Raw genomic sequence first — 27416 nt, forward strand, 5'->3', positions numbered from 1 at the left:
TTTTTGGAATTTATGACAAACGTGTCTGGCTGTGTACATTTGTGCCCAGTATAAATGTATTTTTACATTTGAGATGATATTTATTGTACATTTTTGTATGAATTTTTTCAGTGTGTAAGTGAGTGAAACACATATTTGTGCTAGCTGCTTTGCGTTGGGAAGAAATAGGCTGTGTGGAGAAATTTTTTGTGTTTTTGATTATAATTTCATTTTTTAATAAGTTATAAATAAACAATAATAACAATATTGTCCACTAGGTGTCATACCATCAGCTGTAGCATATAAGGATAGAAAACCAGGAAAAGGAGAATCTCTAGACAGAGCCATGAGTTCCCAGGAATCAGCCCCCAACCTTACTGTTCAGGCAGAGGATCCTCTTGAAGGGTAAGTAGATCACATGGTACATGTGAACTTACTTCTAAACCTGAGAAAATGTACAGTTTATTTTTGTAATACATTTCAACCCATTTATCGTTCAAGTTTGACCTTTGATATCTTAACTGACAGTTCATAGTCCATGCGTTAGTCTTGATGCAATTGAAAGTAGCAAATTGATTTAATAATATACTATTCTTGTTTTAATATAATTTGTAAAGTCAATTTAGGTTTGAGTTGTGTATGGTGTACATTTTAAACAGTTTTCTGCTGTTACATTTTATCAGCAGTTTTTTATATTCTTTCGATTACGTAAAAAAGAAAAAATCTGAAAGGCACAATGGCCATGATGATTCCCTTCTCATTGTTTAAAGTATGTAGAAGACGTTTACATTTTCTAATACACTAGTCAATGAACCATATAATTAATTTTATGGCGACCAGACACAGCTTAAATTCGAGTCATGGGTGCCGCTGTCAGCATCACCCAGGTCGAAGGAGCCAGGTAGAAAACTTAAGGTCCCTTTCACACGGCTCTGTTCTGCTCAGTTGGGGATCGATCCGCCGATCCCTGCTGAGCAGGCGGATGACAGCTCCGTCTCCGCTCTGTGTGCGGAGAGGGAGATGTCAGATCCCTGCTGTCCTCTATGGGGGAATCGCATGAGAACGGACCGCCTGTCCATTCTCATCCGATCCGCCAGACGGATGGAAAATAGGGTTTCCATCCGTCCGGATTTGACAGACAGGATCGGATGTCAGCGGACATGTCTCCGCTGACATCCGCTGCCCCATAGAGATACATGGGGCACCCGTTCAGATCCACCTGAAAAAGTGACAGGGGGATCTGAACGGTCCGTATGTGTGAAAGGGGCTTTAAGCCGAACAGCACCTGCATCAAATCAAATGCAGCTGCTGGTCGGATAGTCTGATGGCCACAGGCCCACAAAAGCCAGCAGGGGAGAATCATCCATCCGTGTTGTTTAGCATGGATGGAGGAATCTGTTCGGTTTCTTTTATTTAACCCACAGGATGGACAAAAATAATCTATAAGTGTATGGCCAGTGACAGAATAGTGCTGTTCCTTCCCAAGTCCTTCTGTACCAGCTAGGTGACTGCCAGCACAAGGTTGTTACTTCCCTCTAACATACAAGGAGTAGAATAAAGCCAAATTACCTTTGTACTTTGAGTAACTGCCTTAGACATGTGCAGAATGGAAAAAGTTGTTTTGTTTCCTTTCGGATAGATTCGTTATGTTACTAATTCAATTTTGCTGATTTGTTTCAGGATTCGTTAATTTCTCGTTCAATTTAGTTTTGTTTATTCATTTTCTAATGAATTCCAAATTTTCAGAACGATTTGAATTAGGATCGGTCAAAAAATGATCAACCAATTCAAATTCTGCGTTAAGGAGCGGGCCAAGAAGCTAGCCCCTGCTTCCTTAACAACCGATGACTCGTCAGCTGTCAGCAGTCTGAGAGCTGAAATGTAAATAAAAGAATGCTGGCAATAGGAAATTCAGAAAGAAAACAGTGTTGGGTCCCCCCACCCAATCCATTCACATTTTACACTTTTTTGGTGAATGGGTACCCCATACTCATTCACATGGGGGGAGGGGGGAACCTGGGATCTGGGGGCCCCCTTGTTAAAGGGGGCTTCCAGATTCCGATAAGCCCTCCACCCACAGACCCCCACAACCACAGCCCAGGGTTTTGGGGAAGAGGCCCTTGTCCTCATCAAGGTGCTTTCGGGTGAGGGGGGGCGCTCATTCAACCCCACGCTGTTTTTTTTTTCCTGAATTTTCTATTGTGTGTGTATATATTGAGATGTTATATTTATTTTTCTTTGTAATGATTAAGCACACAGTCAGTGTGTGAAACGCGTGCACCGGTGTGAGTCATCAGGCAATTACACCACCTTGAGCAGTGAGTTCTTGTCTCTTCACCTGAATTTTCTATTGCCGGGATTCTTTTGTTTACATCTCAGCTCTCAGTTGGGAAGCCCGCTGACAGCTGATGAGTCAGTGGTTGTTAAGGATGCTGCGGCCGACTTCCTGGCTCGCTCCTTAACAACCAGCTATTCTTCAAACAGAATTAAAATCGGTAGATCATTTTTCGAACCGTTCCAAATTCAAATTGTTCCAAGTATTTGGAATTCGTTAGAAAACGAATAAACTAAACGAATTTCAACAAAATTTGATACTAATTCATTTGGAGATTCAGACACACCCGAGTCTCCAAAAAACCAAAAATTAATCCGAATTTACATTTGAACCGAAAGGAATTGCACGTGTCTAAACTGCCTTAATCCCTTTTTATAATACCCAATACCTCTGCAAGGGAAAACATTTGGTGACTGGAGATGTCAGTGGGATGTGTGTGAAATTGTGTATGAAAGTGCTATTTTCTTTTATTTCTAGGGTACTGCTTGAGGACAAGAGCAAATTTAAGACATGCAGCCAGATTGGATTTTACAGGTATATTCTAGAAGTAAAAATATTACAAAATAAATCTGTAATTACTTGGCAGTAAATGTATTTAATCCATGATCACCAAGCTGTAAGTGTATAGCACATAACAGCACATATAGAACATACCTTATAGCAGAATCTTACAACTTCATTTATATTTATAGATAGAGGAATAAAACCCCAGACAGATTGTTCTGTTTTCTTTCCCTTTATATTATTAACACAACGCTGGCTTTATTGTATTGTTCCACTTTCACATGCAGGAGGCAGAAACTTCTTCACCCAGACAAGTCGCCATATTTGGCTCAGTTGGACACCCTCAAAACTGAGAATGGCATTGCTACACTTAACCTAGTTCATCAGGACACAAAGGTCAGTTCTTTCTAGAAAATGTTGATTGCTAGACTGTAAACCCTGGAGCATTTCTAAATGTTTAGTTGTGTCATCTGGCTACATGGCAGCTCACAGATTACAGATTATTTGATGTTTTCCCCACAGAATACAGTGGCTCGGTGGGAGGGATTCCCCTGTCAACACATTTTCACTCCATGTATGGAGCCATACCAAGTGGAAACCAGTGTCAATCTGCTCCGCCTGCACCAGTTTCTATTTTAGAGGGAAATAGAAACTAGCATGTCTGCTCCTAATTAGCAGAGGGAATACAGCAGTTTTCCACATAGAAAACTGCAACAGATTCCTGCCAGGTATGACATTGTCACAGGGGGTGTGAGCTGTCACTTGGCAGCTCACATCCCTCTCTCTTGTGATGTAGTGATAAGACTACAGGAGGACAGCATGCAGAGTGAACAACCCCACTCCTCCCTCCCACTCTAAACTGAGCGGGATCAGGGACAGCAGAGAGACCATGCAGCTCCAGCTATCCTTTCTCTGTGCTGTGTCTGTCAGACACAGCAGAACAGGGAACTGATCACCCATTTGCACCCATTTTGTTAATTAGAAGCAGCATCTACTCCGTTTTATACGCTGCTCAAAAAAATTAAAGGAAAACTTTGAAAACACATCAGACCTCAATGGAGGAAAATATCATGCTGGATATCTATACTGATATGGACTGGGTAATGTGTTATGAACAAAAGGATTCCACATCTTTAATGGAAATGAAAATGATTTACCTACAGAGGGCTGAATTCAAAGACATTCCGAAAATCAAAGTGAAAAAATGAAGAAGCAGGCTAGTCCATTTTGCTGAAATTTAATTGCAGCTACTCAAAATGGTACTCAGTAGTTTGTATGGCCCCCACGTGCTTGTATGCATGCCTGACAAAGTCTGGACATGCTCCTTTAGAGACAATTGATGGTGTCCTGGGGTATTTCTTCCCAGATCTGGACCACGGCATCACTGAGCTCCTGAACAGACTTAGGTGCAACCTGGTGGTGTCAGATGAACTAAAACATAATGTCCCAGAGGTGTTCTATTGGATTTAGGTGAGGGGAGCCTGGTATCCATTCCTTCATCCTCCAGGAACTGGCAGCATACTCTCACCACATGAGCCCAGGCATTGTTATGCACCAGGAGGAACCCAGGACCCACTGTACCAGTGTAGGGTCTGACAATGAGTCCAAGGATTTCATCCCAATACCTAAGGGCAGTCAGGGTTCCATTATCTAGCCTGTAGAGGTTTGTGCGTCCCTCCATGGATATGCCTCCTCAGACCATCACTGGCCCACCACCAAACCGGTCATGCTGAACAATGTTACATGCAGCAAAATGTTCTCCAAGGCTTCTCCAGACCCTTTTACGTCTGTCATATGTGCTCAGGATGAGCCTGCTCTCATCCGTGAAAGGCACAGGGCACCAGTGACTGACCTGCCAATTCTGGTATTCAATGGCAAATGCCAATCAAGCTCCATGGTGCCGGGCAGAGAGCACAGGGCCCACTAGAGAACATTGGGCCCTCAGGCCACCCTCCTGAAGTCTGTTTTTGATTGTATTGTCAGAGACTTTCACACCAGTGGCCTGCTGGAGGTCAGTTTGTAGGGCTCTGGCAGTGCTCATCCTATTCTTCCTTACACAAAGGAGCAGATACCGGTCCTGCTGATGGGTTAGGGACCTTCTTTTGCCCTGTCCAGCTCTCCCTAGAGTAACTGCCTGTCTCCTGGAATCTCCTCCATGCTCTTGAGACTGTGGTGGGAGACACAGCAAACTTTCTGGCAAAGGCACGTATTTATATGCCATCCTGGAGGAGTTGGACTGCCTGTGCAACCTCTATAGGGTCTAGGTATTTCCTCATGCTACCAGTAGTGACACTGACCCTAGCCAAATGCAAAACTAGTGAAAAACTGTCAGAAAAGATGAGTTGGGAAAAAAAATTTAGTGGCCTCCACCTGTAAAACCATTCTGTTTTGGAGGTCATCCCATCGTTGCCCATCTAGTGCCCCTGTTGTTAATTTCATTAATAGAAAAGCAGCTGAAACTGAATAACAACCCCCTCTGCTACTTAACTGACCAGATCAATATCCCAGGACTTTAATTAACTTAAAGCTATACTCCGATTAAAAAGTGTTCCTTTAATTCTTTTGAGCAGTGTATATTTAAAAGAGTGGCGCTTGCATCACTCTTGTTAATTCCTCCCAGAGCATCAGACCTCTTTGTTCTATTAGAGTCCCTTCTCCTGTACCAATCCAGGAGAGATGGAAGGTGTTGAGTACCTGGAAATGAGTATATACTGTATATATATATATAGCTTGCAATTGCAGATGACAAGTATAGGTTGGGCCAGGTGTGTATTACACCTCACATATAATAAAGCTAGCCTTAACCGCTTGCCGACCGCCCACAGTATATTTACTGCGGCAGTCAGCCCCTCCTGGGCAAAGCCTAGTAGTAATACGTCACTCGCCCAGGAGCCTGCAGGGGGTGAGCGCGCGCCGCCGGAGGCGCGCTTCCACCCCCGCTCGTTCACGGGCATCCCCGCGCGAGTGACCGGCGGCTCCGATGTCCGCCGGCCATTCGCAATCTCCCGCTGGAGAGGGAGAAAGGCAGGCGGCTGATATAAACACAGCCGTCTGTCATTCTCCCTGATGTAAGAACAGAGATCATACAATCCTGCTATGTAGGATTGTATGTCTCTGTGGTTACATCACAAGCCATGCCCCTTTACAGTTAGAATCACGCCCCTAGGGACACACTTAACCCCTTTATCACTAATAAAGTTAACCCCTTCCCTGCCATTGTAATTTTTACAGTAACAGTCCATATGTATAGCACTGATTACTGTAGTAATGTCACTGGTACTCCCAAAAGTGTAAAAAATGTCAGTCAAGGGTCCGATCTGTCCGCCGCAATGTCGCAGTCCTGCAAACAAATCGCAGATCGCCGCCATTACTAGTTGAAAAAAAAAAACAATAAAAATGACATAAATCTTTCCCTTAGTTAGTAAACGCAAAAACTTTTACGCAAACCAATCAAAATACGCTTATTGCGATTTTTTTAACCAAAAATGTGTAGCAGAAAACTGGCCTAAAATGTTAAAAAATTTTGATTTTTACATTTTTTTGGGGGGAATTTCATATAAAAAAATGTGAAAAATATTGTTATTTTTTCAAAATTGACACTCTTTTTTTGTTTATAGCGCAAAAAATAAAAATCGCACAGGTGATCAAATACCACCAAAAGAAAGCTCTGTTTGTGGGAAAAAAAGGACACCAATTTCATTTGGGTACAGCATCGCACGACCGCGCAATTGTCCGTTAAATTCACGCAGTGCCGAATCGCAAAATAGGCCCTGGTCTTTGAGCAGGAAAATCCTCCGGGGCTTAAGTGGTTAAAAATGGTGAAATGACATTTTTTCCTATTCAATGCCAAAAATGATCAGTGGGGTCAGAGGTAGAAGCTAGAGAATTTTTCCAGTTTGTCCACATTTTTTGTACTGTGCAAAAGATTTCTTTTACCATTTACTGATCTTTGTCAAAATTCTCTAAAATAATCAAATTAGCAGCTGATACTTTAGACTGGGGTTTCTCAACCTTTTTTAAGTCAAGGCACCCTTTAACCACTTAAGCCCCAGAAGATTTTACCCCCTTCCTGACCAGGGCCTATTTTGCGATTCGGCACTGCGTGACTTTAACAGACAATTGCGCAGTCATGCAACGCTGTACCACAAACAGAGCTTTCTTTTGGTGGTATTCGATCGCCTGTGCGATTTTTTGATCATGCGCTATAAACAAAAAAAGAGCGACAATTTTGCAAAAATAACAATATTTTTCACATTTTTTTTATATGAAATTCCCCCCCAAAAAAATGTAAAAATCAAAATTTTTTAACATTTTAGGCCAATTTGTTTTATGCTACATATGTTTGGTAAAAAAAAATCGCAAAAAGCGTATTTTGATTTTTGTCATTTTTGTTGTTTTTTTTTTTTTAACGCGCAATGGCGGCGATCTGCAATTTTTTTGTGGGACTGCGACATTGGGGCGGACAGATCGGACCCTTGACTGACATTTTTGACACTTTTGGGGGTACCAGTGACATTACTACAGTAATCAGTGCTATACATATGCACTGTTACTGTAAAATTACACTGGCAGTGAAGGGGTTAACTTTTTTTGAGAGGGAGGGGTTAAGTGTGTCCCTAGGGGCGTGTTTTTAACTGTGATTGGCTGTGGCTTGAGGTGTAAGAACAGTGATCAACGGTCCTACATAGTAGAACCGTATGATCATTATTTTTACACAGGGAAGAATGACAGGCGGCTTGTTTACGTTAGCCGCCTGCCTTTCTCCCGGTGTAACGGACGATCAGGTCCGTCCGGCACACGCGCGGGGGGTCCGTGACCAAGCGGGAGCGCGCATCTGGCGGAGCGAGCTCGCTCCCCAGAGCCTCACAGGCTAGCGACGTACCGATACGTCACTTTGCCTGTGAGGGGCTGACCGCCGCAGTATATGTACTTGCGGCGGTCGGCAAGTGGTTAAAATGATGCACACTCTCGAGGCTCCCCATTCTAAAATGTAAAAAATTAATTTTTACATAGTGCAACAGCATCCAGACACATATGACACTCTATGTTAGAGGTGATTTATTCTTCCAAAGTAAATACACCTTTGCACACTGGTACTGACTAGTATTCAAATGTTTCTCTTCTCCCTCAGTTTCTCTCCCTAACTCAGCTAATGTGACCCCAGTGCTGACGCAGAGGGGCAAACAAAGACACTATGCAGGCGACTGAGGTCCTCTTCATCAAGCAGTGATGTCATAGAAGGTTGTAGCATCATTTTAACCACTTGCCGACCGCCGCAAGTACATATACTGCGGCGGTCAGCCCCTCACAGGCAAAGTGACGTATCGGTACGTCGCTAGCCTGTACGGCTCTGGAGAGCGAGCTCGCTCCGCCGGATGCGCGCTCCCGCTTGGTGACGGACCCCCCCCGCGCGTGTGCCGGACGGACCTGATCGTCCGTTACACCGGGAGAAAGGCAGGCGGCTAACGTAAACAAGCCGCCTGTCATTCTTCCCTGTGTAAAAATAATGATCATACGGTTCTACTATGTAGGACCGTTGATCACTGTTCTTACACCTCAAGCCACAGCCAATCACAGTTAAAAACACGCCCCTAGGGACACACTTAACCCCTCCCTCTCAAAAAAAGTTAACCCCTTCACTGCCAGTGTAATTTTACAGTAACAGTGCATATGTATAGCACTGATTACTGTAGTAATGTCACTGGTACCCCCAAAAGTGTCACAAATGTCAGTCAAGGGTCCGATCTGTCCGCCGCAATGTCGCAGTCCCACAAAAAAATTGCAGATCGCCGCCATTGCGCGTTAAAAAAAAAAACAACAAAAATGACAAAAATCAAAATACGCTTTTTGCGATTTTTTTTTACCAAACATATGTAGCATAAAACAAATTGGCCTAAAATGTTAAAAAATTTTGATTTTTACATTTTTTTGCGGGGGAATTTCATATAAAAAAAATGTGAAAAATATTGTTATTTTTGCAAAATTGTCGCTCTTTTTTTGTTTATAGCGCATGATCAAAAAATCGCACAGGCGATCGAATACCACCAAAAGAAAGCTCTGTTTGTGGTACAGCGTCGCATGACTGCGCAATTGTCTGTTAAAGTCACGCAGTGCCGAATCGCAAAATAGGCCCTGGTCAGGAAGGGGGTAAAATCTTCTGGGGCTTAAGTGGTTAAAGGGTGCCTTGACTTAAAAAAGGTTGAGAAACCCCAGTCTAAAGTATCAGCTGCTAATTTGATTATTTTAGAGAATTTTGACAAAGATCAGTAAATGGTAAAAGAAATCTTTTGCACAGTACAAAAAATGTGGACAAACTGGAAAAATTCTCTAGCTTCTACCTCTGACCCCACTGATCATTTTTGGCATTGAATAGGAAAAAATGTCATTTCACCATTTTTAACCACTTAAGCCCCGGAGGATTTTCCTGCTCAAAGACCAGGGCCTATTTTGCGATTCGGCACTGCGTGAATTTAACGGACAATTGCGCGGTCGTGCGATGCTGTACCCAAATGAAATCGGTGTCCTTTTTTTCCCACAAACAGAGCTTTCTTTTGGTGGTATTTGATCACCTGTGCGATTTTTATTTTTTGCGCTATAAACAAAAAAAGAGTGTCAATTTTGAAAAAATAACAATATTTTTCACATTTTTTTATATGAAATTCCCCCCAAAAAAATGTAAAAATCAACATTTTTTAACATTTTAGGCCAGTTTTCTGCTACATATTTTTGGTTAAAAAAAATCGCAATAAGCGTATTTTGATTGGTTTGCGCAAAAGTTTTTGCGTTTACTAACTAAGGGAAAGATTTATGTCATTTTTATTGTTTTTTTTTTTTTTAACTAGTAATGGCGGCGATCTGCGATTTGTTTGCAGGACTGCGACATTGCGGCGGACAGATCAGACCCTTGACTGACATTTTTTACACTTTTGGGAGTACCAGTGACATTACTACAGTAATCAGTGCTATACATATGCACTGTTACTGTAAAAATTACACTGGCAGGGAAGGGGTTAACTTTATTAGTGATAAAGGGGTTAAGTGTGTCGCTAGGGGCGTGATTCTAACTGTAAAGGGGCATGGCTTGTGATGTAACCACAGAGACATACAATCCTACATAGCAGGATTGTATGATCTCTGTTCTTACATCAGGGAGAATGACAGACGGCTGTGTTAATATCAGCCGCCTGCCTTTCTCCCTCTCCAGCGGGAGATTGCGAATGGCCGGCGGACATCGGAGCCGCCGTTCACTCGCGCGGGGATGCCCGTGAACGAGCGGGGGTGGAAGAGCGCCTCCGGCGGCGCGCGCTCACCCCCTGCAGGCTCCTGGGCGAGTGACGTATTACTACTAGGCTTTGCCCAGGAGGGGCTGACTGCCGCAGTAAATATACTGTGGGCGGTCGGCAAGCGGTTAAGGCTAGCTTTATTATATGTGAGGTGTAATACACACCTGGCCCAACCTATACTTGTCATCTGCAATTGCAAGCTATATATATATATATACAGTATATACTCATTTCCAGGTACTCAACACCTTCCATCTCTCCTGGATTGGTACAGGAGAAGGGACTCTAATAGAACAAAGAGGTCTGATGCTCTGGGAGGAATTAACAAGAGTGATGCAAGCACCACTCTTTTAAATATACACTGCTCAAAAGAATTAAAGGAACACTTTTTAATCGGAGTATAGCTTTAAGTTAATTAAAGTCCTGTGTATTTGGTTAGCTTCTGCTATGAGCACATTTGTTCTTCCTCTTTCTTCGATATACTATGACCAAATTGTTATGGTTTCTACTGATCTCACTGTAAAGCACTTACATGTACGGGTATGCCTATGTTTGCCTGTTACAGATATGTTTGTACCTTTCTGGTTCATTGCAGACATTTGTCTTTTGTACGTTAATATTTCCAAAATCTGATAACATAGATATTAAACGATATTACACAATCTTTTTATATTAATGGCTATTATGATTAATTTCCCATATACTCCCTTACCAACAACCAGAGTTGTATAAAGTACTCGAAACCCATACTTGAGTAAAAGTACAAGTGCTCGATCAAAAAGTGACTTGAGTAGAAGTACTAAAGTATTCAACATTTTTTGTACTTAAGTATTGCAAGTAGTTTTTTTAAAAAATTTTGCTACTCAAGTACTGAAAGTAAAAGTACAAGTACTGTGTTATGTAGTTATTAAAGAAAGAAGTCAAAAGTTTGAACATCATATTGTTTTTTATTATTTCAAATGCAGCTTTTATTTATGTATACAGTAGCTTTTATTTTCGTATGCGCTGATAATACACGTTTTGAGCTTCATGAAACCTGCCATCTACTGTTCTGGCAGTGGTAATTTTTATAATTGTAACGAGTAACTATGCAGCACAAAAAAAAAAAATCGGAGTAGAAGTATTCAATTCATTGAGAAAATGTAGTGAAGTAAAAGTGGAAGTAGGAGAAAAAAAATCTACTCTAGGAAAGTACAGATACCGCCTTTTGGTACTTAAGTACAGTCGTGAAGTAGTTCTACTTAGTTACTATACATCTCTGCCAACAATACATAAAGTGACTGCACCAACTGTTAGCGGCCTTCTTTTCTTTTATGGCCCTTCCACTGACCTGTGTTGTGTTTAATGGTCCTGTCGGTTGTGGCGCACCATTACTCTTTGTGCTTTGATATGAAATAAAGCTTACAGTCTTCTTAGCAGTAAAATGTAAAATAAATCTTTCTGACCTGCTTGCAAGTTTTAAACAACTTGCTTTGATTTTATAAAAAGTTTTAGTTATAAGAACATCTTCAGTGTCAGGATAGTATAGTAAAATCTATGACTGATTTACTTGTCTGATCCAATATTCTGATTTCATTCATCTCCTCTCTTTTAGGTTCCCTTGCAACTTCAAGTCATTGCAGTGGAGGGCAATATCTTTAGAATTAAAATTAAAGAGCTTTCACCTCTAAAGCCGAGATATGAAGTGCCTGATGTTTTGGTTAAGGAGCCAACTACTGAAAGGTCAGAATGAATACCTTTAAAGTATAATCCTTCCATGCCAGGTCCTGCTGGACTAGTAGACTGTGCTGTGCCTGTGTGATACTATTTACTGTATTCTTTCCCTCTCCTCCATAGATCAAGGAACAAATGGGCCCTGTGTGCAGTGAGATTTTTTTAACAACCAAAAAATTGCTTTCCAGGAGATAAGAATAGCCCAGTTATCAAATGCAATGATCAAAAACTTGAGCGTTACTTATAACTTATTGTACAATGTATGACCTGTCCTAGAGCTAATTCAATGAAGGTAATAAACTAAAGGAGTAGAGCATGTTCACTTTACAAGATGAGTTTTCACTTGGCTTTGGAAATTAAGTGAAAGTAATGCTAGCCATACACATATATGAAAAATCGGCCGAAATTCAGTAATTTGGACAGTTCTTTCATTTTTTGGCCAGTTAATCGGCACAAAGCCATAATCGGTTGTGACGTTTCTGAGCCGAAAAAAACGATAGACAAGTTTAGAAAATTTCCAAAGTGCCAATACACAGCGCAAAAAGGTATGTGATATAACAATACAATACTGACAAATAATCACACCAAGTAATTATAAATGATCATAAAGTACAACGTGCAAACCATGTGCAAAAATTGCGAAAAGAGAAAACATATGGGATACCCCTTGTCAGGGTATCATACTAATAAAAATGTGAAATAGTTCAACGTGACAGTCCAATAAATATATATATATAGTGCAATCAGCAAGTGTTTAAAGAAATCCAAAAGAGCCAGGAAAAAAGTGCAAAATCATGCCAGCAATCCAGTGCAGTGGGATGTGCCAATCCTCCCCCTTTGGATGTTCAACTTCCCAGACTCAAATGACCCCTGGGCTGTATAGCTAAGAGGGTCAAAAGGAGCTTGTGTCCCAGTAAGGAACCTGGTGGAAAATCCTTGGAGGTCTGGTATTTGTAGTTCCCAATGAATATAATAGCCCGGTATGCATATATATATATATATATATAAAGGGAAAAAAACTCACAATAGTGTAACTCCGTAATGTAACTTTTATTAATATTGCACATAGAGTAACGCTCACATTTTGTAGAATAAAATCAGGCTTGTAGATAAAAAGGATGCGGATCTGGTATAACTTCCGGGCTGCGGTATGCACTCGGGATGTGCCCTTGGTCCCGGCGTGCGTTCCACTGCAACCGGAAGTGACGTAGCGGTGACCGTAAGCCGGAAATTGTGTCAACGCGTTTCGCCCTCCCCTTTGGGCGTTATCAAAGACGTATTTCAGACGGAAATGTTCTGCCAACGAATGATAAATTGAAAGGTTAATTTGTTTCTCGACTGCTTGCACTAGGTATATGTGAAAAGAGGAACAAAAAACTGATTCATTTATGTCCATCGAACGATTTATCGGTCATTACATGATGGCACGATCGTTCGCTGTCACGGCCGAGTGTTCGTTTTTCGAAAATAAGTTTGAATGATTTTTTGTAAAGCTTATGGCCATCATAAGTTAATAGTCTCTGTGAAAAGATTACCCAATCATGTGTAAGGACATTTTTAAAAAACAGGATGTTTGGTTGGATGATTGAAGGTCAACATGCCTCTTCTTCATTCAGCACGCCAAGTGAAAGTTCAGTTTGCAAATTGAAAATATACCTATTCAGCTTAGCGTATACGTTGAAGCCATGCTAACGTTTTCTCCCTGGTGAAGAGATGCTTAAGAGAGGATATGATAGCAATATAATAGATGTTTAGCTCAAGCGCAGTCGTGTAATGAATAAGGGTTACCGTAATTAAACTATCTGTGGTATTGCCACCAGGTCCTATATTCCCACATCACATAATACAAACCATACTACTAATAAAACAGACCGCTCTACACCATATTCAAACTAAAAAAGATAACAGAAGCATCATAATAAATAAATAAATAAAGGCCCCTTTCACACATATGGACTGTTTGTCCGTTTTTCATTCATCCGTTGATGGATGAAAAACGTACATCAATGCATCTCTATGGAAAAACGGATGATAACGGATGATCATCAACGGGGAGCATTGATAGTTTCAAAAAACTATTGGATGGACACCTTAAAGACCACAACATACAGGGGTATACAATGTACGGTTAAAAGCGGACACACACACATAGGTTGAACTGGATGGACTTGTGTCTTTTTTCAGCCTCACTAACTATGTAACTATGTAACTATGTAACATCCGTTTTCATCCGCATCCTTCAATATCCGTTTTTTTGAACGGATGAAAGCCCTATTTTTCTTCCGTTAAAAAAAAAAAAAACGAATCGGAAGAAAAATGGATGTAAACTGACAAACAGTCCGTTTTTCATCCGTTTTTCATTCATTTTTCATTCATTTTCATCCGTTTTTCATCCATTTTTCATTTGTTTTTTCATCCGTTTTTTTTCCATCCACTACCAATGTATTAACGGATGAAAAAACAGATGAAAATTAATGAAAAATTTATGAAAAACTGATAAATACTGCATCCATTTTGACGTGAGTGAACTGAAGAAATTAATGGTTCGTATGTAAGAAAGGGGCCAAACTCCAAATGAAAGCACAATTGAAACAAAAATCTCTGTGTTTTCGCTACTCAGGAGAACAGCAAGATGTAGAGTACAGTTCAGTTAGATGTATCAAATAAGTTCTTGACCACTTCACCTCCAGAAGATTTACCCCCCTTCTTAACCAGGCTATTTGTTGCGATACGGCAATGCGTTACTTTAACTGACAATTGCGCTGTCATGCGTCTCTGTACCCAGAAAAAATGTGTGTCCATTTTTTCCCACAAATAGAGATTTCTTTTGGCTGTATTTGATCACCTCTGCTTTTTTAATTTTTTTTTCCGCTAGAAACAATGAACGACCAACAATTTTGAAAAAAAACAAACAAATATTTTTTACTTTCTGCTCTAAAACACCTCCAATAAAAAATGTAAAAAACAAAAAAACGAATTTCTTCATCAGTTTAGGCCAATTTGTGTTCTGCTACATGTTTTTGGTAAAAAAAATCCCAAAAAGCGTATATTGATTGGTTTGTGCAAAAGTTATAACTTCTACAAACTATAGGATATTTTTTTTCCTAGTTATGGCAGCGTTTAACGACTTATAGCAGGACTGCAACATTGTGGCTGGCAAATCGGACACCTAAGGGCTCTTTCACACGGGCGGTCCGATCAGATCCGCCTGTCAGTTTTTTAGGCGGATCTGATCTGATCGGATCCTCCATGCAGCTCTATGGGGCAGCGGGTGTCAGCGGAGGACCTCCGCTGACACCCGCTGCCATCCGCATCCGATCCTGTCCGTGAAATCTGGACGGATGGAAACCCTATTTTTCCATCCGTTCAGTAATCGGATCGGATGAGAGCGGACAGGCGGTCCGCTCTCATCCGATCCCCCATAGAGGGCAGTGGGGGCTGAGACACCTCCCTCTCCGCTCTGCAAGCGGAGACGGAGCTGTCATCCGCCGGCTCAGCGGGGATCACGGATTGATCCCCGCTGAGCAACACGGATCCGCCTACGGAGGCAGACCGTGTGAAAGAGCCCTAACTGACACTTTTGACACTTTTTTTGGGGACCAATGACATTATTACAGTAATCACTCTACTAATGAAACTGGCAGGGAAGGGGTTACATCAGGGGCGATCAAAGGGTTAACTTTGGGCCTAGCTAATGTTTCAGTGTAATGGGGTAGGTGCTTTTACTAGTGGAAGACATGAATCAGTGTTTCTGCTTTACAGAAACACAGGATCCATTTCTTCTGTACTGACAGAATGACAATCTGTCTTGTTTGCATAAGCAGACTGGCATTCTGTCAGTGTACTGAATGATCGTCACGTCCTGGCAGACATCAGCTCCGCAGGTAAAATCACAGCGGGAGCGAGCCACCGGCGGCGCCCAAAACTTGGAAGTGCAGAATCACATGTATGTACGTGATTCTGTACAGCGCGGCCACTCTGTAGCAGGAAATCTGCTATGGGGCAGTCAGCAAGCCTTTAATAATAGTACTCCCCACAGGTGGAAACAATCACTGCACCACCTTAGGCCCCTTTCACACTTGCTGTCGGTTTGTCTGTTTTTCATCCATCCCTTGACGGATGAAAAACGGACATAAATGCATTCCTATGGAAATACGGATGTAAATGGATGATCATTCATTTACATCCGTTTTAATTCGCTTCTGACAACATCTGTTTTTTTGAACAGATGAAAGCCCTATTTTTCATCCGTTAAAAAAAACGGATCGGATGAAAACAGATGATAGAAAAATGGCAACCGATGACAACCAATGAAAAATGGATAAAAATGAATGACAACGGATGAAAACGGATGAAACTGGATGAAAAATGGATGACAACGGATGAAAAACGGATGAAAAACAGATGACAACGGATGAAAAACGGATGAAAAACAGATGACAACGGAAGAAAACAGACGAAAAACAGATGAAAACAGATCACAACGGATGAAAAATGGATGACAAGGAATGAAAAACTGATGAAAAAGGATGAAAAATGGATGAAAACAGATGACAATGGATGAAAAACGAATGCCAAACTGATGACGAAGGATGAAAAACTGATGTTGACTGAAAAAAACTGATGACAAAAAAAGTGACTGAACTGATGAAATGAACGGTCTTTATGTGTGAAAGGGGCCTTAGGCCCCTTTCACACAGGCGGACCATTCAGATCCACCTGTCAGTTTTTTGGCAGATCTGAACGGTCACCCCATGCATCTCTATGGGGCATCGGATGTCAGCGGAGACATGTCCGCTGACATTCGATCTGTCCAGCGTATTGGATCGGATGGGATCGGATGACAACGGACAGACGGTCCGTTCCCATCCGATTCCCCCATAGAGATGCATGGGGAACTGACAGCTGTGTCTCTGCACACAGCGGGGAGAACAGCTGTTATCCTCCTGCTCAGCGGGGGATCGCCGGATCGATCCCCCGCTGAGATAAACGGATTCCGTCCGACGGATGGAGTGTGTGAAAGGGGCGTTATTCATAGGGGAAAACTGCTAGCACTCAGCAACTGTGCAATTCTTATTTTATATAAATAAATGATTGCTGTATGGAAAGCACTATGATTTCTCCTATTATATCTTGAATGCATGTGGCGATACACCGAACATACCTAAGGAGGATATCCTTTGGGACCACCATTGAACTAAATATTGTCCCCTATATATGGGAAAAGTGCTTTTTGACCAAAATATTAAGTAGGTCAACATCTCAAGGTAAAAGGCTAGTGTGGCGGTAATCACAAGTGGTGACATGTCAATAGTTGCTGAGTGCTAGCAGTTGTCCCCTATGAATAAGCTGGTGCAGTGATTGTTTCCATCTGTGGGGAGTTCTATCATTAACGACTTATTTGTTACATCTGACTGAACTGTACTCTACATCTTGCTGTTCTCCTGAGTATCGATAGCACAAAGACTGTGTTTTAATTGTGCTATAATTTAGAGTTTACAGTGTCTTGCGAAAGTATTTGGCCCCCTTGAACTTTTCAAACTTTTGCCACATTTCAGGCTTCAAACATAAAGATATAAAACTGTAATTTTTTGTGAAGAATCAACAACAAGTGGGACACAATCATGAAGTGGAATGAAATTTATTGGACATTTCATACTTTTTTAACAAATAAAAAACTGAAAAATTGGGTGTGCAAAATTATTCAGCCCCCTTAAGTTAATACTTTGTAGCGCCACCTTTTGCTGCGATTACAGCTGTAAGTCGCTTGGGGTATGTCTCTATCAGTTTTTCACATCGAGAGACTGAAATTTGTTCCCATTCCTCCTTGCAAAACAGCTCAAGCTCAGTGAGGTTGGATGGTGAGCGTTTGTGAACAGCAGTTTTCAGTTCTTTCCACAGATTCTCGATTTGATTCAGGTCTGGACTTTGACTTGGCCATTCTAACACCTGGATATGTTTATTTGTGAACCATTCCATTGTAGATTTTGCTTTATGTTTTGGATCATTGTCTTGTTGGAAGACAAATCTCTGTCCCAGTCTCAGGTCTTTTGCAGACTCCATCAGGTTTTCTTCCAGAATGGTCCTGTATTTGACTCCATCCATTTTCCCAACAATTTTAACCATCTTCGCTGTCCCTGCTGAAGAAAAGCAGGCCCAAACCATGATGCTGCCACCACCATGTTTGACAGTGGGGATGGTGTGTTCAGGGTGATGAGCTGTGTTGCTTTTACACCAAACATAACGTTTTGCATTGTTGCCAAAAAGTTCGATTTTGGTTTCATCTGACCAGAGCACCTTCTTCCACATGTTTGGTGTGTCTCCCAGGTGGCTTGTGGCAAACTTTAAACGACACTTTTTATGGATATCTTTAAGAAATGGCTTTCTTCTTGCCACTCTTCCATAAAGGCCAGATTTGTGCAGTATACGACTGATTGTTGTCCTATGGACAGAGTCTCCCTCCTCAGCTGTAGATCTCTGCAGTTCATCCAGAGTGATCATGGGCCTCTTGGCTGCATCTCTGATCAGTCTTCTCCTTGTATGAGCTGAAAGTTTAGAGGGACGGCCAGGTCTTCGTAGATTTGCAGTGGTCTGATACTCCTTCCATTTCAATATTATCGCTTGCACAGTGCTCCTTGGGATGTTTAAAGCTTGGGAAATCTTTTTGTATCCAAATCCGGCTTTAAACTTCTCCACAACAGTATCTCGGACCTACCTGGTGTGTTCCTTGTTCTTCATGATGCTCTCTGCGCTTTAAACGGACCTCTGAGACTATCACAGTGCAGGTGCATTTAGACGGAGACTTGATTACACACAGGTGGATTCTTTTTATCATCATTAGTCATTTAGGTCAACATTGGATCATTCAGAGATCCTCACTGAACTTCTGGAGACAGTTTGCTGCACTGAAAGTAAAGGGGCTGAATAATTTTGCACGCCCAATTTTTCAGTTTTTTATTTGTTAATAAAGTTTGAAATATCCAATAAATTTCGTTCCACTTCATGATTGTGTCCCACTTGTTGTTGATTCTTCACAAAAAATTACAGTTTTATATCTTTATGTTTGAAGCCTGAAATGTGGCAAAAGGTTGCAAAGTTCAAGGGGGCCGAATACTTTCGCAAGGCACTGTATTTATACATGAAGAGGATGCTTCTGTTATCTTTTTTAGTTTGAATGTGGTGTAGCGCGGTCTGTTTCATAGGTAGTATGAAAGCAATATACAAATCCTTGAATGGTGACTCTAGCATTGGGAGGAAACTTTTTAATCTTAGGTCCCTAAAGAAGACACGCGGCCACACAACGAGGTTGGACGAAAAACAGTTCAAGAGGTTGTAAATCCTCTCTTATAACTTGTACCAATAGGTAAGCCTTTAATAAAGCTTACCTATAGATACTGCAAATATATCCTAAACTTGCACTGTTTAGGAGATATTTACTTTTAATGCAGCCGATGACGTCATCGGCTGCATGAAGGAACGGGCACCATGGCTGAAGGACTCGAACCAGGAAGCAGGATGGCCGAACATGTCGGCCATCCTGTCGCTGAGCGGGCGGCACTGCAGGAGATTCGTTCTAAGGTAAGTATTTCAGAATGAGCTAGTATGCGATGCAAACTAGCTCATTATGCCTTTGTCTTACAGGGTTTTTTCTTTTTTCATTTTTTTTTTTTTGGGGGGGGGTTTACTTCCTCTTTCAATCTTAAACTGCGTAAGGGATTCTTTACTGTTAGGACGGTAAGGAATTTCCTTCCACAGTTGGTGGTGTCAGTGGAGAGTAGGGATGGGTGTACGGTTCGGCCCAAGCATGAGTTCAGGTCTAACATTTGCCTGTTCGGCCGTTTGCTGAACACCTAAATTTGCAGGGTGTTCGCCCTGAGGAACACCCAGCAATGCTGCGCCCTGATTGGGCAAAGCTTTGCTCAGTCAGGGCACAGTATAAGCTGGTTGTTAAGGTGCGTGTCCGGGAAGCCGGCAGCGGTGTCCTTTTACAACGATGAGTCATCAGCTGTCACTCTGTTTCCCCACTGACAGCTAAAAAAAAAAAAAGTTCTGGTTAAAAAAAGAAAAAAAAGAAATCCTTTAGATATAGTGTCCATCCCCTCCCCTTTCCTAACCTGCCAGGCTGCATGCCTGGATAAGGGTCTAGAATGGATTTTGGGGGGGGGGGACCCACGCCGTTTTCTTTTTTCTGGCGTGTGGTTCCACTTAAAATCTGGGCCTGGTATGGACTGGGGGGGGGGGGGGGGGGGATTCCACGCTGGCTTTTTCTTTATTTTTTCAAAAGCCGGATGTCGGCAATTGTAGCATCGAGTCATTTTAAATGCGATTTGACTAGTTTCTTTTTTCTTTAGAAATGTAATTTTTGCTGTAGCAAGATCTATACATGCTACAGCTGCGCCACTATACAGGCACAATAAGGGGACCCCAGGCACTATATTTAAAACAATTTTACATTTTTAATGTTGCACTTTTGGCATCATTAAAATCACTGCTCCTGAAAAACAATAATTTTTACAATTTTTTTTTTTAATTTTTATTGATACATGTCCCCCAGGGCAGTACCCAGACCCCCATACCACTTTTTGGGCCAATTACTTACATATAAGCCCTTAGAATGGGCACTTTTGATTTTTTCCTGTTCGGCTTCTATAGACTTCAATGCGGTTCGCCATTCAGGTTAGAACATTTATTTTTACATTTTATTTTTAAAACATAATTATTTTGTTCGGGAGTTCTGCTGCAAACCGAACAGGGGTGTGTTTGGCCCATCCCTAGTGGAGAGTGAAGATAAGCTCAAAAAAATGTTAAATTTGTTTCAACGCAATGTACAGGGATATGGAAATGGAATTAGATATGGATATAGGGGCGCTTGGGGATATCTCCTACCTGGCAAGTGAATTCTGCTTTTATATTATCAACAACTGTATGATATGCTGCCATCTTGGATGAAATTATAAAATGTGTGACCTTCTCACATTGGAGAAGTAGAGAAGATAATATCACCATATGTACATTGCTTCATTTAGATGGCTGTTAAATCTGGATGACCTATTTTTATTCATTTGTATTGTTGCTTTTATACCTAATGATGCAATAAAACTATGTTTTTAACATATATTTTTACATACATTTTTTGCTGATCTTCCAAGTTGCCTCTAAAGTCCCATAGAGTATTTGAGGGTTACTATTTTTCCTTTCTATTTCATACAGGGATGTTGGCAACACTCTTTCTGGCTCGCTCTGATGGCTCTTTTGTATTCTAAATGAATAAATGTAATTTTCCATCAGGTTCAATATCTTGCTGCAGGAGACTGGAACTGTGGTTCTCGAGCACCCACGTGGCACAAGCAAGGTCCATATCACTTCCCAGCCATTTTCTATTATGGTGACACAGGAAGACAAGGCACTTATTGGAATAAACTCTCAGGGCTTTTTGTATTTTGAACATCTACGACTACCACCAGAAAAAAGGTACAAAATCAGTGGAAGGGAAGTTTTTTTTTAATATACAGTATGGATATTGTAATATATGTTGATAATGATAAAAGTACACCAACCTTTTGTAGCCAAATAGAGCATTTTACCCAAGTCTGACACGGTTTACTATGCTGTAAAAATTGCTCTGCTCTGGACAGTGTGCACAAATGACTGTTTTTGTAGGCTGAGTCACTACAATTGTAACTGTTGTTCTTATTAGGCTCCGTTCACATGTCAGCGTATGATCGCGGGCAGAACCGCCGCGGTTCCGCCCGCGATCCGGAGATTTATTGCAAATCGCGGGACGCCTAGCGTTGCCCGTTGATTTGCAATAGCCCCCCAAACGCCGAGCGATGTTGCCGCTATTTACGCCCGCCGAATCGCGGCAACATCGCGCAAACAAAATCGCGGGACGCAATACGCTCCAAAAAAGTACAAGAGCTTCTTTGGAGCGTATTGCGTCCCGCGATTTTGTTTGCGCGATGTTGCTGCGATTCGGTGGGCGTAAATCGCGGCAACATCGCTCGGCGTTTGGGGGGCTATTGCAAATCAACGGGCAACGCTAGGCGTCCCGCGATTTGCAATAAATCTCCGGATCGCGGGCGGAACAGCGGCGGTTCTGCCCGCGATCATACGCTGACATGTGAACGGAGCCTTAAAGTAAGCTCTGGGTGATCAGCACACATACAACAAACATATATATTATATGAGAAAAACAAACTTATAACAGCGCTATACACCTACATATAAATAAAGATAATTATGTGTGTGAATAAATAATTGATGTGCAGCTGCTGTGCATCCAAAACAATTATTGGAAAAACATGTGTACAAATAATTATACAGCGCTGTATAATTATTTGTACACATATATATTATATACCATCATTTCTCCTGAAGCCTAAGGCTCCGTTCACATGTCAGCGTATGATCGCGGGCAGAACCGCCGCGGTTCCGCCCGCGATCCGGAGATTTATTGCAAATCGCGGGACGCCTAGCGTTGCCCGTTGATTTGCAATAGCCCCCCAAACGCCGAGCGATGTTGCCGCGATTTACGCCCGCCGAATCGCGGCAACATCGCGCAAACAAAATCGCGGGACGCAATACGCTCCAAAGAAGCTCTTGTACTATTTTGGAGTGTATTGCGTCCCGCGATTTTGTTTGCACGATGTTGCCGCGATTCGGCAGGCGTAAATCGCGGCAACATCGCTCGGTGTTTGGGGGGCTATTGCAAATCAACGGACAATGCTAGGCGTCCCGCGATTTTCAATAAATCTCCGGATCGCGGGCGGAACCGCGGCGGTTCTGCCCGTGATCATACGCTGACATGTGAACGGAGCCTTAAAGTGGCAGAGATATACTAACCTCCTATTCTATTAATTGCATGTCACTTACTATAACTGACTGTGTGGAGAATATACCTTCCCTAGCTTATTAAGATAAATTAACATAACAAAATATTCTGCCCTACTTGGTCCCGTGTGATAGCAGTGCTGTCATCATTTAAAAGTTTGTGCCCCAAACACAGAACTTCAGATGGCTATCATTTTGTCAGTGACTCTTTTTTGAAATCAGACATAGCCAGGCAGCTATTATTTTTCAGAAAGAGGTCACCTTAGCCAGTTTTGGACCGGAAGGATTTGCCCCTTAATGACCAGGCCATTTTTTGCGATTCGGCAATGCGTTACTTTAATCACTTAAGCCCCGGAAGATTTTACCCCCTTCCTGACCAGGGCCTATTTTGTGATTCGGCACTGCGTGATTTTAGCGGACAATTGCGCGGCTGGCGACGCTGTACCCAAATGAAATTGACGTCCTTTTTTCCCCACAAACAGAGATTTCTTTTGGTGGTATTTGATCACCTGTGCGATTTTTTGATCATGCGCTATAAACAAAAAAAGAGCGACAATTTTGCAAAAATAACAATATTTTTCACATTTTTTTATATGAAATTTCCCCCAAGAAAATGTAAAAATCAAAATTTTTTAACATTTTAGGACAATTTGTTTTCTGCTACATATGTTTGGTAAAAAAAAATCGCAAAAAGCTTATTTTGATTGGTTTGCGCAAAAGTTATTGCGTTTACCATCTAAGGGAAAGATTTTTGTCACTTTTATTGTTTTTTTTTTAACGAGTTATGGCAGCGATCTGCGATTTTTTTTTTTGCGGGACTGCGACATTGCTGTGGACAGATCGGACCCTTGACTGACATTTTTGACACTTTTGGGGGTACCAGTGACATTACTACAGTAATCAGTGCTATAAATATGCACTGTTAGGCCTCTTTCACACGGTCCGCCTCCGTAGGCGGATCTGTGTTGCTCAGCGGGGATTGATCCACGATCCCCGCTGAGCCGGCGGATGACAGCTCCGTCTCTGCTTGCAGAGCGGAGAGGGAGTTGTCTCAGCCCCCGCTGCCCTTTGGGGGATCGGATGAGAGCGGACCGCCTGTCCGCTCTCATCCGATCTGATCCGATCACTGAACGGATGGAAAAATAGGGTCTCCATCCGTCCAGATTTCACGGACAGGATCAGATACGGATGGCAGCGGGTGTCAGCGGAGGTGTCTCCGCTGACATCCGCTTCCCCATAGAGCTGCATGAAGGTTCCGATCAGATCCGCCTAAAAAACTGACAGGCGGATCTGATCGGATCGCCAGTGTGAAAGAGCCCTTACTGTAAAAATGACACTGGGAGGGAAGGGGTTAACTTTATTGGAGAGGGAGGGGTTAAGTGTGTCCCTAGGGGCGTGCTTCTAACTGTGATTGGATGTGGCTGTTTGTGTAACAGCACAGATCAACGGTCTTACATAGCAGGACCGAGTGATCTGTGCTTTTACACAGGGGAGAATGACAGGCGGCTGTGTTTACATTAGCCACCTGCCTTTCTCCCTCTCCACCCGACGATCGCAAGTGACCGGCGGACATCGGGTCCGCCGGTCACACGCGTGGGCTGCTTAGGGAATGAGCGGGGGCGCGCCTCCGGCAGCGCGCGCTCGCCCCCTATTGGCTCACAGGCTAGTGACGTACCGGTACGTCACTTTGCCTGTGAGGGGCTGACCGCCACCGTATATAGTCGGACGGCGGCCGGCAAGTGGTTAACGGAAAATTGCGCGGTCATGCAACGCTGTACCGAAATAAAATGTATGTCCTTTTTTCCCACAAATAGAGCTTTCTTTTGGTGGTATTTGTTCACCTGTTTGATTTTTATTTTTTGCGCTACAAACAAAAAAGTGCGACAATTCTGAAAAAAAAAACAATATTTTTCACATTCTGCTATATAATATTCCCAACAAAAAAATTGAAAAATCACATATTTTCATCTTTTTAGGCCAACTTGTATTCTCCTACATATATTTGGTAAAAAAAAAATCCCAATAATATATTTTGATTGGTTTGCACAAAAGTTATCGCGTCTAAAAACTACGGGAAAGATTTATGTCATTTTCATTTATTTTTTTCTAGTAATCGCGGTGATCTGCAATTTTCAGCGGGACTGCGACATTGCAGCGGACAGATCGGACCCCTAACTGACATTTTTGACACTTTTGGGGAGATCAGTGACATTACTACAGTAATCAGTGCTAAAAATATGCACTGTTACTGTACTAATGACGTTGGCAGGGAAGGGGTTAACCTAGTTGGGGATCAAGGGGTTAAATGTTAGCCTAGGGGCATGTTTATTAACTGTGGGGGGTTGGGGTTTTGAAATGACCATAGAGACCTGTGATCCTATAGAGAAGAACGGTCAGCTGTGTTTACAAAAGCTGTCTGTCCTCTCTCATCGGGGAGCAATCGCAGGTGGCCGGCCCCGTGCATCGGCATCCCCGGCACCACCTGTAGCGCGCGCTCGCTCCCCCTCCCCCCCCAGCACCAGGCGTGCGACCGACGTACCCCTACGTCAGTTCGCGCAGGAGCGGCTGCCTGCCGCAGTACAACTGCAGCGGGCGGTCCGTTACTGGTTAAACAAAATCCTAAAGTTTGCCATACACTGGTAAAATTCCCTTGGAAAATTTCTGTTTCAGGAACATTTGTCAAGTTTTGTCATTTTTAGTTGCGTCAAATTATTGTTAATTTATAACAGCAGTAATGAGAAAATTCGAAGGAGCAGGATGGGAACAAAAAATTTCTAACAATGCATGTGGTTTCCAACTCCCATTTGTTCTAAAATCAAATGTTAAAATCAAATGAAATTCTGAAGTACTTAAGAATGATATTCTTCAAGTCATCGAATGTACTAGCAATGTTCCTATGAATTTTCATGCAAATACTCGTATGATTGTTCGTTTGAACATCTACTTGTGTATGGCCAACTTTAGACTTCAATCAGTGATTAATCATGCCTATTTTTTTAACTTAGGTAACTTAGGTTTCTCTGGGTAGCAGCTGATATGATCTTGGGAAAAATAGTAATAAACGCATTGTTTCCCCTGACATTAGGGCATTGCCCTGTGTATCTGAACGCTGCTACCCGTACACACGATAAGAAAATCTGTAGGGAAAATTCATCCGACGACCGATCTGTTAGTACGGTGCTTTCGACAGCCAACTCCGACTTTTCGGCTGCCAAAATCCTGATGTGCAGGCTATAAAATTTTTGTTGTCCGTAATACAACGTCCGATTTTCATCTCATTAGTACAGATTTTGACGGAAAAACATCTTAAGAGCAAGACTAGGCATGCTCAGAGACGAAAGAACACATACAAAGCAATCCAACACATGACATCACTTCTGAAGTAGAATTCTGTCGTACGGGAAAATTCGTATGAAAATAACCTCTTCACTTTCCACATCAGACTAGCATGCCACAAAAAACGGACGACAGATCATTCGATAATCTGATTGTGTGTATGGGGCTTTACAGGCATACTTTAGTTATATGTGTAGTCAAACAAATATTTTAACATTTGGAACTTTACACAACCATCTAACGTTTTAGTAATGCCCCATACACACGATCTGAAAATCGAACGACAGATCGTCCATTTTTCTTTTCCATGCTAGTCGCATATTGAACATGAAGAGCTTGCAAAAATTACAAAAATTCTCGTAAGTGATGTCATGTGTTGTAGTATATTTTTATTGTATTTTCAGACGACAACTGTGCTGGTTAAATAAAAATCGTGCGATGTGGTATTGTACGTGAAAAATTTTAGTGCTTGTCTGATTGTATAATATCGATTGAACTATCATGATCAGCCCTCGAAAGCTCTGTATTAACGATCCGAATAGCGCACGATCACTTCGAAAGCGGTATTCTTCGTCCGATTTTCGGATCGTGGGTATGGGCCTTAAGCTTAAAGTATGACTAAAGCCCCGTACACACGTACCGATGGTCGGCTTACAAATGTTCCTCTTTTCTCCCCGGGATGTCGGTGTCTGCTGAAAAGTGCAAAGACAGCACAAGGACAGCACAAGAATTTTGTCCGCCGACTGCAGAAGTGATGTCATGTAATGGTTAACTTTCCCTGTGTTTTCTATTTTCTGAGCATGCCCAGTCTTGCAAATCTGCGGTCTGTCGGCCGAATTGTGTACTGACAGGCGAACAATCGTCCGTTCTGGTGTCGGCATACAAATATTTTCATGTTTGCACGAAAGACTTTTGTCCGCGGATTGTGCGCAGACATCTGTCGGAGGCACCATACTAACACGCGTACAATCGGCAGATCCTTCGTCCACCGACGTTTGTATGCCGACGATCGGTACGTGTGTACGGGCCTTAAAGGCAAACATTTTTTTGTAGTATATTTTTATTGTATTTTCAGACGACAACTGTGCTGGTTAAATAAAAATCGTGCGATGTGGTATCGTACGTGAAAAATTTTAGTGCTTGTCTGATTGTATAATATCGATTGAACTATCATGATCAGCCCTCGAAAGCTCTGTATTAACGATCCGAATAGCGTACGATCACTTCGAAAGCGGTATTCTTCGTCCGATTTTCGGATCGTGGGTATGGGCCTTAAGCTTAAAGTATGACTAAAGGCAAACGTTTTTTTTTTTTAGCTTTGGATAGAGTGGAGAGGGGTTAGAACACCTGTCAGTTTTTATTGCTGTCTGTGCCCCCATTAGGGATATTCACCTCCTCTATTTTCCCGGTTTACTATTATCATTGAAAGTGAAAAG

At 42.1% G+C, this 27416-nt stretch overlaps 1 protein-coding gene across 3 annotated transcripts in view; it reads left to right on the plus strand.

Annotated features, from left to right (window-relative positions):
* GANC (glucosidase alpha, neutral C) overlaps nt 1-27416 on the plus strand; it is a 183876-nt gene that overhangs the window by 15043 nt on the left and 141417 nt on the right. For all 3 annotated transcript variants that reach the window (XM_082242918.1, XM_082242920.1, XM_082242919.1), the window contains exons 2-6: nt 258-384; nt 2792-2848; nt 3106-3214; nt 11696-11823; nt 21103-21285. In XM_082242918.1, coding sequence (XP_082099044.1) covers nt 258-384; nt 2792-2848; nt 3106-3214; nt 11696-11823; nt 21103-21285 — 604 coding nt within the window. The remainder of the gene's footprint in view (nt 1-257; nt 385-2791; nt 2849-3105; nt 3215-11695; nt 11824-21102; nt 21286-27416) is intronic.

This window comes from Pelophylax lessonae (assembly GCF_965119305.1).
Source record: "Pelophylax lessonae genome assembly, chromosome: 13".
NCBI classification, from domain to species: domain Eukaryota; kingdom Metazoa; phylum Chordata; class Amphibia; order Anura; family Ranidae; genus Pelophylax; species Pelophylax lessonae.